At 27.7% G+C, this 14,614-nt stretch overlaps 1 protein-coding gene across 3 annotated transcripts in view; it reads left to right on the top strand.

Annotated features, from left to right (window-relative positions):
* The window catches only part of LOC114120559 (fasciclin-2), a 152,226-nt gene extending 138,411 nt beyond the window's left edge, over positions 1-13,815 (top strand). For 2 of the 3 annotated variants that reach the window (XM_050200068.1, XM_050200062.1), the window contains 2 exons: positions 9,878-9,949; positions 10,654-13,815. In XM_050200068.1, coding sequence (XP_050056025.1) covers positions 9,878-9,949; positions 10,654-10,738 — 157 coding nt within the window. In that variant the 3' untranslated portion in view covers positions 10,739-13,815. Of the gene's footprint in view, positions 1-5,961; positions 6,091-9,877; positions 9,950-10,653 lie in introns of all 3 variants that reach the window. The other variant, XM_027982494.2, reaches the window with a different exon arrangement.
* Positions 13,816-14,614: the final 799 nt, after the last annotated feature.

Raw genomic sequence — 14,614 nt, 5'->3', positions numbered from 1 at the left:
TCGAAACAACGAAGTAGTTAAGTAAATTTCAGTGTCCATACATAATAAGTTCACCGACACATATATTAATTTCTCATGTATTTAGTATGTAGGTATATATTCGTTCACGAAACAGTTTACCCCTTAGTTGTGCTCCTATCAAGGGTTGTTATGATTCGGTATATCATAACACAGTAGAGCCATAAAATAATATTACAATAAGTGCCTTAATTTATTACCAGATTCGTATACAGCATTTGTGTACTACAATAGGCGTTTAACACCAGGATAGGTATACTCAGGATTTACTGGAGAAGAGTTTGACTTAGGTCTTTAAACAGCGATAATTTAAACAAACTGTCGTTAAGTCTTTAAACTCAGATTCACCCAATTGATTTCCATGCGTCGCATGACGTATTATCGTACAATGTATTTACATTTAATTGATGCGGTTCAGTGGTGTCGGTCGACCAAAATTATGCATAATATATTAATACGTGGTCTATATAATATTTAGGAGAATGAAATTTCACGGTACCCGCATATAATATTATTATTATACTTTTACTTTTTGCCAATATATTATATACTATTATAAAGGGTTGGTGAGCTGTGGACGTGTACCTATGTATTATTAAATCGTAAACTTGATAACAACAACTCAACTTTTTACTTAGTTAAAGACCTATTTTTCTCACAGTTAACTATGAAACTATTGTTTGCAGTCGAAACTATAATATAAATTATAAACCTCATCGTTTGATCTATACAAGGTGTATCACAATGACCTGGCACGTTCAAATGTATTTTTAATGTAAAATTGTCAAATCCCCACAATACACTTGCATATATATATATATGTGTATCTATTATATATAAACTGTAAGTACTCATAAAATATACTCGTTTTGTAATATCGATTAGAGCGTAATCACGGAAAATAAACTATCACCATATACTCATAATTCCTTCGAGAATTCGATTATTGATCTTCCGAATATCGTTTTATAGTTTTAAAATCTTTTAAATTAATTTCATACGTTATTATGGTACGTGTATGTCACAGATAATATAATATATCGTTGTCTTTTTGTCATAAGTTTTACGATTTATATAATATATATATACACGGTAAGCAGTTTAATATTCTGTTGATAGGGGTTGGGTCGCAATGCGGAGGATATTTTATTTTATGCGTATAATTTTCATACGTTATTATACTAATCCCTAAAGTGTTGGTATATAATATGGACGACGACGACGATCGACATTGCCGCAGCGAGTAAAAGTTTTCCGTTCGTTTCGTTTTAAAGTCGTGTTAGTAAGTCGTGTTAAGGACCTATATAATATATAATACAAACGCGACCAAAGATGCGGAATAATAATCGTACAGGAAAAAGTTTTTCCTCTCGATTCTTTTTTTTCAACTCTTAATAATTTTAATTTTAAACGGTAAATTTAATACGCCCCGACGATGACGATAATATAATGCGACTCTTTTTTTTATAAATATTATATAATATAATAACGTCGAAAGGATCACACCCGCTTACCCCGCCTGCTCATAAACGACGTTTTACTATTATTATTATTCATCATTTACATATATTATATCGTACGAGTGCACCTGTACAAGATATTATTATCATATCTTTTTATTATGACGTGTTTGATACTCTGTATTCAGCTGAATAGGTACATTGATATATACATTTCGAGCCGAAAAGATTATCCATCCCTTATCCTATCCTTTAGTACCCCCTCCGTCCCCGACGAAAAGTAAATCAACGCGTTTAATATAATAGTATTTATGTATAGGTGTGTGTGTGTATATATATATATCATTTATACTTTATAAATATTGTTTTCTATTATTATATTAACAGCGTGAAAATAATATTACGCCACAACTAACTCGTGTGTCATTTATATAATATACCAGCAAGTGTGGGTTAAGATTATTTTGCTGTCTGTGGTGTGTGTGCGTGTCATCATTTTGCATTCATCATACGCATATAATATAATACAACGTCCGCGTCGTTACTCACACGTCAAGCCTGACCCTTTTCACTAAAAAAACCATCATCATTTTTATTTCAACGCCCGCCCCGTTATATTCGTGTGGTGTGGATGTGCTTATGTTTTGTGTATATATTATGTTATACTTACAATTTACAATTTACTTGTATTCATTATAGGTATTATTTAATTAAAATAGAATAATACGTCATAATATAGTCAAAGTGTAAGTCGATTTTTCGAAATGTTTTATTTCTTATATAATTTGAAGTGTATCTATTTATACTATTTGTGTAAAAACAAAAATAACCACTGTTTTTTGAATTAATATTTTTAACGAATCGACTGCGGTATTATTTTTGATTTCATAACTTATCGTGGTTTATACTTGGATGTTTTTATCGAAAGTTCGACATATGTGTGTGTTGAAATATAAATACCATCGCATACATTGAAGTAATGGTTTTTTTCGTTCAAAAGCGTTTAAAGTTTATATAGAAAAAGGCGCTGTCGAGAAGTGCTTCGTTTCGCAAATCGCAATACTCATGTTCCGTTCATCTAAACTTTAAACGCTTTTCTAAAGAAATAATAGTTGTATTAGTTCGATTTTCGTTTGCGGTACATCAACAAGAAAACGCTGCAAAGTCAAATATAAAATTAGAATTATGGCTCACAAAGTTCAAAAAACTTATTCAAATTATTTATAAACACTTCAAATTATATAAAAAAAACATTATTTTCAACAAATCGAAAATGGACAGTGGCGAAAATAAAATTAATTCTCATGGGGAGTATTTATACATAAATAATATATAACCTCTACAGGGTTTTGAAATAATCTCTTTCCATATTCGCTGTAAGTCGAATATTTTTTATTTGTATTTTATAAGAGGGCTTACAACCTCCCCGCCACCACATCCACTATTTGCTCCACTACAGATTTTGTGTTAAAGTATTAGCTTGTAAACGTCGAACTCGCACAGCAAAATCTGCGTGCAATTATCGTTGCGAGCAAAAGTCGATCATCGGCGTTTATTTGCAAATAATAATAATAATAAAAATAGTGGGCTGCCATTATTAAGATCAAAAAAAAAAAAATGTGTTCTATAATACTATAAGGATGATCAGTATTATATTTTTTACATTGAACCGTCACAATACTTATAGTTATTCTTGTGTAGATGTTAACGAAGGTTTTTGCGAGTTCAAACAACAATACAATGTTTTGAGGATTGTCTAAAAAAAATATGAAAATATCATAATAATACGTTGTTATTTGGTCTTTAAAACGACCACTGTTTATTTTTATATTATTTTGTCGTCGTTGACACACATGCATACGCACATCACAATTCTTTTATCGCAAATCAGTTGAGCATTATCTTGGAAATTCAAGAAACATATCTTGCAGACTTCAGAATCCATAATTTCATATTTATTTTTTTTAATTTCTGAGTTTTCAATAAACATACATTGGGTGTTTAGTCGACATTTTTTTAGGAATGTTTTGAAATCAATGCCATCATAATTTCATAGATTATAAAACAATGAATTTTCTAGTTAACCTCACCATCAGATAATTGTTAATTCATGAAAATATTATGTCCCATATTAGAAAGAGAAACCTTCCACAAGTATAGATAATATTATTATAATTTGCATTGTCTCATACATAAAAAAGATTATAATATTATACTCGTATAATAATTCTTATATAGTCATGACCTATCCTTAATATTATTATGTGTGCATAATTCTTTTGTTTGGTATCCTCACCAATTAACACTTTTCAATTGTTAAACAAAATCAATAATAAATATTTAAAGAACTTTTAGTTTTGGTATATAGATAATGTATCAATTAAATCGTTTGTAAATAAGCAAAGAGAGTTTTATATCTTGTTTGTTTATAAATTAATACATAGATCAATTGACTCTCTCGATTTCAATTATACATTTGTCTGTTACATGATTTAATTCAAGGCATTCATTTAATCTTAAAATAAAATTCCGCGCATTTAATATTGGGTACACAAGTCCACTTGATCACACTGCACTGTATTAATAATTTGTCTGATGATGATTTATTTTTCAATTCTTTACCTCTTAAACTAAGAAAATTGCATCTTGAATAATTGAATTACTCTTTTTTATAGTAATCATGTTGTTTATTCATTAGTTTTACTCTATATTTCTAACCTTCGAGGTGTTGAAATCAAAAATAAACAATTTAAACCGTTAATTTTTATTTACTAATTTTTATTTTATATATTTATAAATCAATATTATATATAATTATTGTAAAATTATGGAGGAATTTCCGTAGTCCATGATCTCAAGAATATCCGAAAAAATTGCAGACTTCAGCACTTTTAATTTTTTCATTGGAATTTCACGCTGATTTGCTGATTAATGTCATATAAAAAGAATCATTCTGTATATACCTATTATACCTATTTATAAATTATTTTTTTGTATTATATTTACATACCTAGTTATAATCCTTACTGTATATTACTCATATTTTTAAATTGCGATATCACTGCAGCATAGTAGTTATACAAGGTGACGGTTGTTCGTATTTAATATTATTTATTATTGTGTAGTAAAATGCATATTAAATGGTTTATAGTTGATGTTGCCTATTTCGTGATTCCAAGAAAAGCCCATTTATACTTATTATTTTGAAGATTCTTTGTTTTTTTTGTAGAACTCATAATTTTATTCTCAATAAAATAAAATTTTGTTTTCAAAAACCAGTATCTAAAACAATATCATATAATGAAGAAATTATTAACAGGTTCAAAAACCCTTATACCAGTGAAAAGGCAACTAAAACTTAATAAGCCAATTCAATTTTTTAATATTTTAATGATTTTAAATTGTAATTGTATCATTTCACTTAAAAATAAGGTCCCAATTGTATGTATTGCAAAAATGTTTGTAGGCTGCGCATGTCTATGTATTAATGTGTGAATGTGTATGTGTGTGCGCGTTTTATGTTTAAACTATATTATTAACACGTGCATATACACGACAATAATAAATCGCATTATTATATATTTTATACACCCTTTGTTTTCCGTATAACCTTGACCGTTAAGTTGTATGTCCTCGCGTAAGTTTAATACATATATTTAAAATGTATGGTATGTTCGTTTTTTTTTTGCACCCTCATAATAACAGAAAAAAATGAATTATATAATTTAATGTTTAAAATAGTAAAATATTGATATTTTTTATAACATAGTTATAACCCTAAGAATAAACACGTTATATAAGTATCTTAATTGATAGTAATTGAATATGATATTATATTTTTTTTATGATGTTTTTTGGTTATATATATATCCTCTACTCTGATATGAACAAAAAAAATTACTTCCTTTATACGTATTACAATATTAGATATTAAATATCTACTACATTACTACAAACATATTCCCTACATAATATATTAATGTATAATTTAACGATAAATTACATTGTAAAAATGTATACTTTTTCTCATATTATTATTAAATTCACACTTTTTAAATAATTTTAGGTACATAATATGCTCTTTGGTCATATTGTATATTATTAATTATTTTATAAAAAGTGTCTCACCGTCGTTAACTCACATTATCTGATTAATAATTTTAAAAAATCTTCCTAAGTCGGAAATTTATGCGTTTGTATAATATAATATTATATTATTTTATAATAATTTTTCAACATTAAAATTATTGATGTTGTGTACCTAAATATATTTAACATTCAGCCGGAAATAAGCTATAAGAAAATTAGTTCGGTGGTAATGACCGCAACGGTGAGACATTTTTGTAGTAGATTTGTATCATATATAATATACTTACATGTTGTTGACTTGGTGGATATTTTGTCATTGTGTTTTTATTACCTGTGTTTATAATATTACATGTTACCATTATTATTATTTATTCAAATCGAGGGCCGTTTTCAGTTTGTATGGATGGCGTTTTCCGTTGCCATATTGCAACAACAGTACGGGCGAATCATCTAGTAACGGAAACGGTTCTTCTTACACTTCCGACGTAGAGAAAGTCCCTTTGCCAGATATGAACTTTGTGTTGTAAGAAACGTGTTGTCTGTTTAATTAATTAATATTTTTGTTTTTATTTAATTGATTTGGTTTGGTCGCTTGTATTTACCATAATATCAAAATCTTAATTACTAAAGCGTTATATTCTATACTTTCTGTACCTACCTATCACCTATATATAATATCTCTGTGATGTAATATAGTATATAATACTTAATATTATAGGTACTTTGTTTTATAGTTGCGGATAAATGAATAAAACTTTGTGAGTTGTGAACATAAATATTTCTCTTCACCTTTTTTAAGACTTAGGATAGGTACGTTAAAAATCTTAGTACTTAAAATATATTTAATTTATAAGAAGGCGAGTTTTTTGAAATATAAAGTTGTCTTGTAAAAACTAATCTTAACTCTATACAAGTAAACAAATAAATAAAGGAACTTTAAAAACATATTCCTATTAATTAAATAATAATTTAAATTTTTATGGCAATATTTTTTGAGATTTGATCTAAGTATATGTATAGCTAGTAATTTCATTAAGTACTTAAAAAGTTGTAGATATTAAACACAGACAAATTAATAACTTCTATTATATTGAATTTACATCTTGAATTATAATTTCAAAACCTAACCCGTACTCGCCACTAATATGACAAAATTAATGATTAGAAATGACCTGGAGAATATTGTCCGCAACTATATTAACTATGCAGCTTATAATATTATTATATATTACGCCTTATCTTTTTCTTCCTATCCCTTTCTTTCTTTTATCTTTCTCCCGTTTGTGTTGTGTGTGTGCCGCCTTGTATTTTTTTTTATATATTTAAATTATTACAATAATATTATTTTTGTACAAATTCTTCTTTTTTGAGTGTGTTGTGTGAGTGGTTTTATTTTTTTTAAATTTTTTTTTCGTTCGTCGTTCATCTACATATTCATGCGATCACAAATAAAAATATTTGCTGCGTGTTTCGAGAGTGATAACCAACTAATTTGAACGATAAGCGACTTGATACAAAACTATATGCTATAATAATAACACCTATATTATGTTTGTATCGGTAATGTCGTAACTCATAATATGCACCTATCGTAGATCTCGCTGCTATGTAATAATATGCTATAATACTGTTATCTTCAATATACGCCTGCTGCAGCTAACACGTCATATATGCGTTTAACATAATAATAATATAGTTTATAATATTATATAATTACGAAATTTGAATAATTTTGTATACTTGACACGGTGTGAACGGCTTTGGTTTAACACCTTACTTATAGAACTGTTCAATACGTAGGTACCTAGCGACGGACCGCGCGCGCTCTTCAAAGGTAGCGCGTCTGTACCTGTCGGCGACCAACGTAATAGCATTGTTATTATTTTATACATTTGCGCATTTATTACATATTATAACAACATTGCTATAGTGCTATGTATGATAAAATATACATAGTATAATATAAGCTTTTAAGTTGTATTAGTATTATACCTATATAAATATATTATGTATTATAAATTATATACACTTAAGCCAATTACCTGTCTGCTGCAGACTAACTCGCTTTAAATTAATTTTTTTCCCGCTTTTGCGATTTATAAAAATTGTTGGGTGTTTTTTTTTTCCGAACACATGCCAACGTGTACACCTCTACTATATTTACATTTTATACGATGTAGAATATAACATTATAATATACAATATACGTGTACAATAAATAAATAATATATACATTATTAAGAGTTTATACTTAAGTATGTGTATGGTAATGCCATAGGTCAGTGGTGACGCAAACTTGGGTGCTATGCGAGAAATTCTTTGTGAAAACATATTGCATTTTTAACTTTAAAAACGTTGTTCGAAAAAAATCACCTTGTGATAATATATAGCACGGGGCAACAGTATTTTTTCCAGTTTCTAGTGCTCTTAAATGGGAAAATACGGTAACCCACCCTATGATATAAATATAATTTTAATTTAAAAATGCAAATGTTAATTTTTACCATTAAATACGTTTGTATATACTGGGTATTTATTTATACACATTAACGCAGGGTTATAGCATAGAAAAGTCTAACTCGATAAAACTCCATCTGTTTTCAGGGTTGAATCCAATAGAATTTTTAAAAGTAATTCTTCTCAATAAAAATTTTAAAGTTTTTGTTGATTTTCAGACATAAAATACATCTGATAATTTAAAAAATATTTTTATAAACACTAACAAAAGTACTAAACTAGAAATGAATAACCAATTGTATACCTACATCTTATATAACTTAAAAATTCTTAAATGAAAAATAAATACATTTCCGAAGTCTTATTAGTTGAACTTAAATTTATTAAATATTTTAATTTCTAACTTTTCTTTAGTTTTATTTTGGTTGCTTTGCTAAATATGTTCATATTTATAATAATTATCTTGGTCGATCATCATGTTTTTAAACAATGTTTTACACCTATACTTACGCGTATTTTCAATAATTAGAAAAGCTAACTTTTTGATTATTTTTTTTTTTATCCAGTAAATTTTTTAAAATTTCACATTTTTACTGTTGGTCATATTTTTGTTTTAATATTGTGAATCATCTAAATGTAGACAGTCATTAAATAAAATTAAATTAAAAAAGTAAGACTCGTAAAAAATGTGCAGCTATAAAATATTATGAAAATTAGTGGAAAAAAAAACAATAAAATACGTATTATAACGCTAGGAAGTTTATGCCCACATAAGTACTCGGCACTTAAAATTATGATGTATAAAAACATTTTGGGCTTTTATAACGAGTGACGTTAAAATAATCACCTTGTATAATATACAAAATATAAATTCTCGATTAAAACAACATAATTACAACACATTATAATATATGCGCGTAATAGATACGACGCTTATAAACATAATATAATTTTGGTCATTGTAATACAACTTAGGTACATGAAGTCTGTTGTAAACATTAATAATTAAGTGTAACTCGTAAAGACTATATAGGTGCGTCTAACACAAAGAAAAAAGTTCGCGCCACCGCCACCTAGTGGTAATATACCTATACATGATATATATATAAATATATATTGTTATTATATATAGTACCTACTTACACACGCATTGTATATACTGAGTGACTCACCAGGCATGCTCACCCCTTTTTTTTCTTCAATAACGCAATTATTAAAAATCCTGTTGGCCATATTTTCAAATTCTTTAAATTATTTCGTTTTACCTAGGTTCCGTTATTATATGTCTTGTGGAGATACAACTTTTTTTTTTCAAAAGGTTTAATTTATTTTTTTTAATTATTAAGTTTTAGTTGTTTATATTATTCTATTAATATTTATAGTTTAAAGAATAGTTCATGTACCTATAATAAATAGTAGGTAGATCCAGTTATATTTCCTACTTTTTTATAACCATTCTTAAGAAATTTTATCATTAAAATAAACATATAAATGATTGAAAAACTACTCGTTAGAATTTTGAATTAGGTAGATTGGTAGGTTCTTCAATATATAAGAGTAATGTATAATATATATTATACACACAAAATAATTTACTATAAAAAGGGGAGGGACTCTCATTTGAAAAACTCGATATCGCCACATGACACTCTAAAGTATAGTATAAACATTTTTAAGAATTTAAAAATATGGTCTCTACGTATATTTGTTAACCGCAAGCATCAGAATTAGAATAAATTAATTATTAAATGAAAAAAATAAGGGTTGAACATGCTTGATAAATTACTCTGTATGTATTAATATACATAATGGTACAATAGTGTCTTATATTATATTTACGCATTATTTTCCAGTGAGGGCAAAGAACTTTTAACCAACGGCAACACCTATCAGAGCAACAATTTACGCATCGAACCCACCGAAATGTAAGTACATGAAAAACGGCATTCAAAAATAAAATCGAAAAATATCACCTTCTCGCTGATTTCAGGTCTGAGTGTCCAAATAGACGTTTGTTTTATTATGTACCTCGGTCGTATCGCCCCGTGTTCAGTTCCACCCATTCATTTACACTCATTTACTATACATATATGTAGGGTCGTTAAAATTAAGTTTGCGTGTCGTCGCTAAATTGTTATTATTGTTATTTTCGTTTTATAAATTACAATTTAATAATTCAAACAAATCAGTCAGGTACGACAAATTGGGGAAGAATTCGTTGCATGCAAATTATCTACACGTATAATATGTATAATCAATGGTAATACCTACATCGATAAAATCAGATAAATCGCCCAATTATACATTGAACTTGGAAATTGTGTTAAAAATTACCGAACGTTTTTTTATGAACCTTTGTAAAAATCTAGTTAGGATTTCATTTCATATCAATTATTTTTCGACTGACCAATGAAACTAATTTGAAACTCACGTTTTTTTTTTCCACTATAATACGTATAATGTATAATATTATATTGCAATATGTATTATATTTTTTCACCTCCAATACGTGCCTATGACAAAAATCGACCCCTCGGAGCTAACGAATTTAGCTATACCGTAGTAAATCAATTGTAATAATAATAATTACACAATTATAAACCATTTGGCTTTTGTCCTCGTTTTGCAGGCTGAAAAAGGATACCGAAGTGGAGTACGACGTCAAAAGGTCCGTGTCGCAGACTCGTTTCGTCGGCAAGGATTCTGCCGTCTAAAAACGGTCGCGCGCGAACTAAACCAATCCGACGACGATGACACGATTGCACGATACTACACACGTAATCCGCGTAATAATATGCACATTACGACGGCGGCGGTGTACGCGGAGCGACGTTTTCACGACTGACAAATATATATTTTGAAAAACAAAATTCAAAACATTAATAATATATTATTAAGATAAACGCTGTATAATATAATATTATTGTGATTGGGGTGTATAATTATTATAATTGTACTCGAAATGATTCGAGTTAGACCGACTGAGTTTCGCGCCGCTCTAGCATTTATTTTACGTAATTATTATTATTATTACCGTAGCGTTTTATAATACCTAGCAACTATACTATATATAAGTACTATTATAATACTGCTACTACATAATATTTTTACTATCATTATTATATTATATACAATATACATTTTACTTTTATTATTGTTACTATACAATGTTTACTATTACAATACAATATTATAATATTATTATTTACTACTGATATATACACCGCTATTACCGTGTAACGCATTCGTGTCGTGAACTCCTCCCCCCCCCCCTCTCCGCCAGGATTTGTAGATAATATTTTAAATGTTATATTTTTTAAGTGTTTAGCGTTAAGGATTATTAATTTTTATTATTTCATTTTATACATTATATATTATGTCGTATAATAATATGATGATAATTAGGTATGCCGTATTTCGAACGAATTTTCATCGAATAATAATCTCTCAACAAACTCGGACTGAGAAATATCACAATATAATAAACCCTTTTAGTGTTATCCATTCGTGCGGTTCGATGTAATTCAGAACCATTTTTGATACTAAAAAAAAAAAAATAATAAAAAAAATAAAAAATATGATAATAATAAAAACACATTTGCAGCTGCAAGAATGCATGATTTTGAACAATTTAAATAAAACTACTTCATCATAAAAATATTATCTCTGTACTTGTACACTATAACTCATAAGTGTTAAACTGAAAACTGTATGGCACATAAATACACTTGGTAGGATTTTATTCGAATTCGTTCGTTTTTCTCGGTGGAATCTCGGTTTTTTAAAAAAAAAAAAACCATTACCTACTATTACACGAATTTTTAATTTTTGCTTTTACAACGGACACGATTCGCCCAACGTTTTGGTTGTTTGATGCTGCTTTGTACTTAAAAATGATATGCATATTAAGTCGTGTAAAAATTATATTATAATATTATGTCTAAAACTATTTTCGTATTATTGTGTAACGATCGTTTGAATTGATAATTTTTTTTTATTATTATTACTATTTCTTAAATTTGTTCCTACGTACATCATTTTTTACTTTTTTTTTAAATTTAAATCGTGTGAATACATTGTCTGACGTATAATAATTATTTTATTAAATATGTATAAGATAATAATATTATATATTTTGTGAAATTGTTGTGATTTGGTTTTAAGTCGATTGACGCACAGGTCGGCTTTAGATACTATAAACTCCTCTATTATATTGCCATTTAATGTAATTGAAACATAATATTTATATATATATATAACTTTTGGATTAAGGACCACTTGTGCGGTTCTTACTAAAACGTTTTGATTCGAAAAGCAAAAATTACTTTTCTCCTCTTATGTTGTAATCGCGTAAAACATCGCTGTCCCGTCTTCCGAGAAATTCGAACAATTTAATCATGTACAACACTCCTATAATATAAAAACGCGTTTTATACCTTCGCCATATTACCTAAGTATAATAATGTTATTATTATTATGGTTTTCAAGACAATTTTTTTTCTATTTATACGCGCGTTTATCGGCCATTTATTTTATATATTATTATCATTTTTGCGGAAAACAAATGATTACCATATTAAAAATGTATTTATAAAATATATATTATACAAATCAATCATAATTCGTATTGTAAATTATTGTATATTACTATGTTTAAATTAACTGTGAAAAAATGTATTGTTTTTTTTTTCGATTTAAGATTTACATTATACATTTCTGCCGTCATTAATCGCCATCCTTTCGGCCGTCATCTTGTCATTTTTTTTTTTTATTATTATTATTATTATTATTGTGACGAATGAATATAATAATTCCCCAATAATGATTAAAACATGATATAACTATAATAATGCTTATAAATCAATAATTATTGTTAATTTAACACATTTACATAATTTAATAATTTTTATTGACTAGTTTGATAATTTTTTTTTCAAATACATAGGTAGGTAAAAATTACATCTAATATTTATTTTTACGTTTCTTTTTTGGTTATTTTTGTACTACGACACCACCAATGCGTTATATTAAACTTGTCGATTTCGAGTTTCAAAAAGACCCTTTAACAGTTCTCAAAACTCGGTATCATTATCGTTGACTATAATAATAATAATAATAATATCTGCAGCACAGTGTTCTGTCATAATAATATAAACTATTTTCTTCTTCCGTTCGGCGGCGCGTGTTTGTCTTTTGATGTACGTAAATCGTTTAATATTAGATTTTACACCCGCCGTCATAGTGCACATCGTGTTGTTATTGTTTCACCGCTGTTACAACGTTTTCAAAACGTTTCGAATAAAATCACTGCAGGTAATCGACGAAACGTTTCTATATTGTTTTTCGTAAATCGCGTCCAGCGTGTGAGTGTAACGCAGAAGTCTTTTGCGATTTTCATTTGACTTTACAATAATAATATTCTTTATTAACTATACCTTCCGTATAATATCATGTCGGTACGTGTTACTACAATAGACTCTCAAAGTTTTATTATTTTTTTCGCGCGGACGACGTTTTTTCCCCGTACGAACGCGCACTTGTAAATAACATATTATATTCTATCTTTAATACTATAACAATAAAAATAATATTTATATATATATAAACATTATATTTTAATAATTAACTATTATATTTAAATATGTGTTACGTTTAAGTGTCAGCTATATGAACAATAATTATAATATATTATTTGTATGTACGTAGGTGGTATATAATATATTATAATATTATATGTCATTTACCAATTGTCTGCCTCTATACTATAATATATTATCATGATATATATATATATATTTTTTTTTTTGCTGCTGAAATACATTTTTTTTCGTGAATGTGAACGATGAGTGGGTTTTTTTCCTATTCCTTCTCGTCCTCGAAGTCCGTCGTTAGTCTTGTGCGGTGGTACACACATTATATAGGTGCTCAACAACAACAACAACAAAAAAAGAACGAAAATCACGACGAGAATAAAGTAATTTGACAATTGTATATAATACAAGTATATACGTGGTTTCTACAGCATCGGTCGGTAACGAGAAGTGTCATCACTGCAGTGGTCGCCTTTTGACTCGAAGTTAACCATTACTTATAAAGGACCCTCTTAACTATTTCACATGCCACTTCATGGAGTACCTATATTGGTTAGTACCTACCTACAATATTATAATTTACCTTTTTATTATTACATATTATTTTAAATAAGATATAGGTACACAACTGATTTCAATAAGCAACCTGATTAAAAATTAATTTTCTGATTTAGAGTGATGATAAAAAACAATGGCTGGCTTAATTTTGGCAATTTAAGTTTATAAATAGAGCTGTTTTCATCATTTTTTATACATGTACCAGTGGGCCACATATAAGTATAAGTGACAATTTAACTTAATTTCGTTTGATTTTTGAGTGGAATACAAAATAACATTAATAAAACCAACGTAAGTATTATATCTCTTTAACGATCTTCCTCTTTTCAATTATCATAGTCATTATCTTAACACTACGTAGTTTTTGTATTTATATATACCACAGAAAATTAAATAATTTTGAAATCGCTTTTATTATTTATTTCATTTAAATATGAATTA

The sequence above is a fragment of the Aphis gossypii genome, chromosome 1, assembly GCF_020184175.1.
Source record: "Aphis gossypii isolate Hap1 chromosome 1, ASM2018417v2, whole genome shotgun sequence".
Lineage (NCBI taxonomy): Eukaryota > Metazoa > Arthropoda > Insecta > Hemiptera > Aphididae > Aphis > Aphis gossypii.
This window is presented reverse-complemented; position numbering and strand designations above follow the sequence as displayed.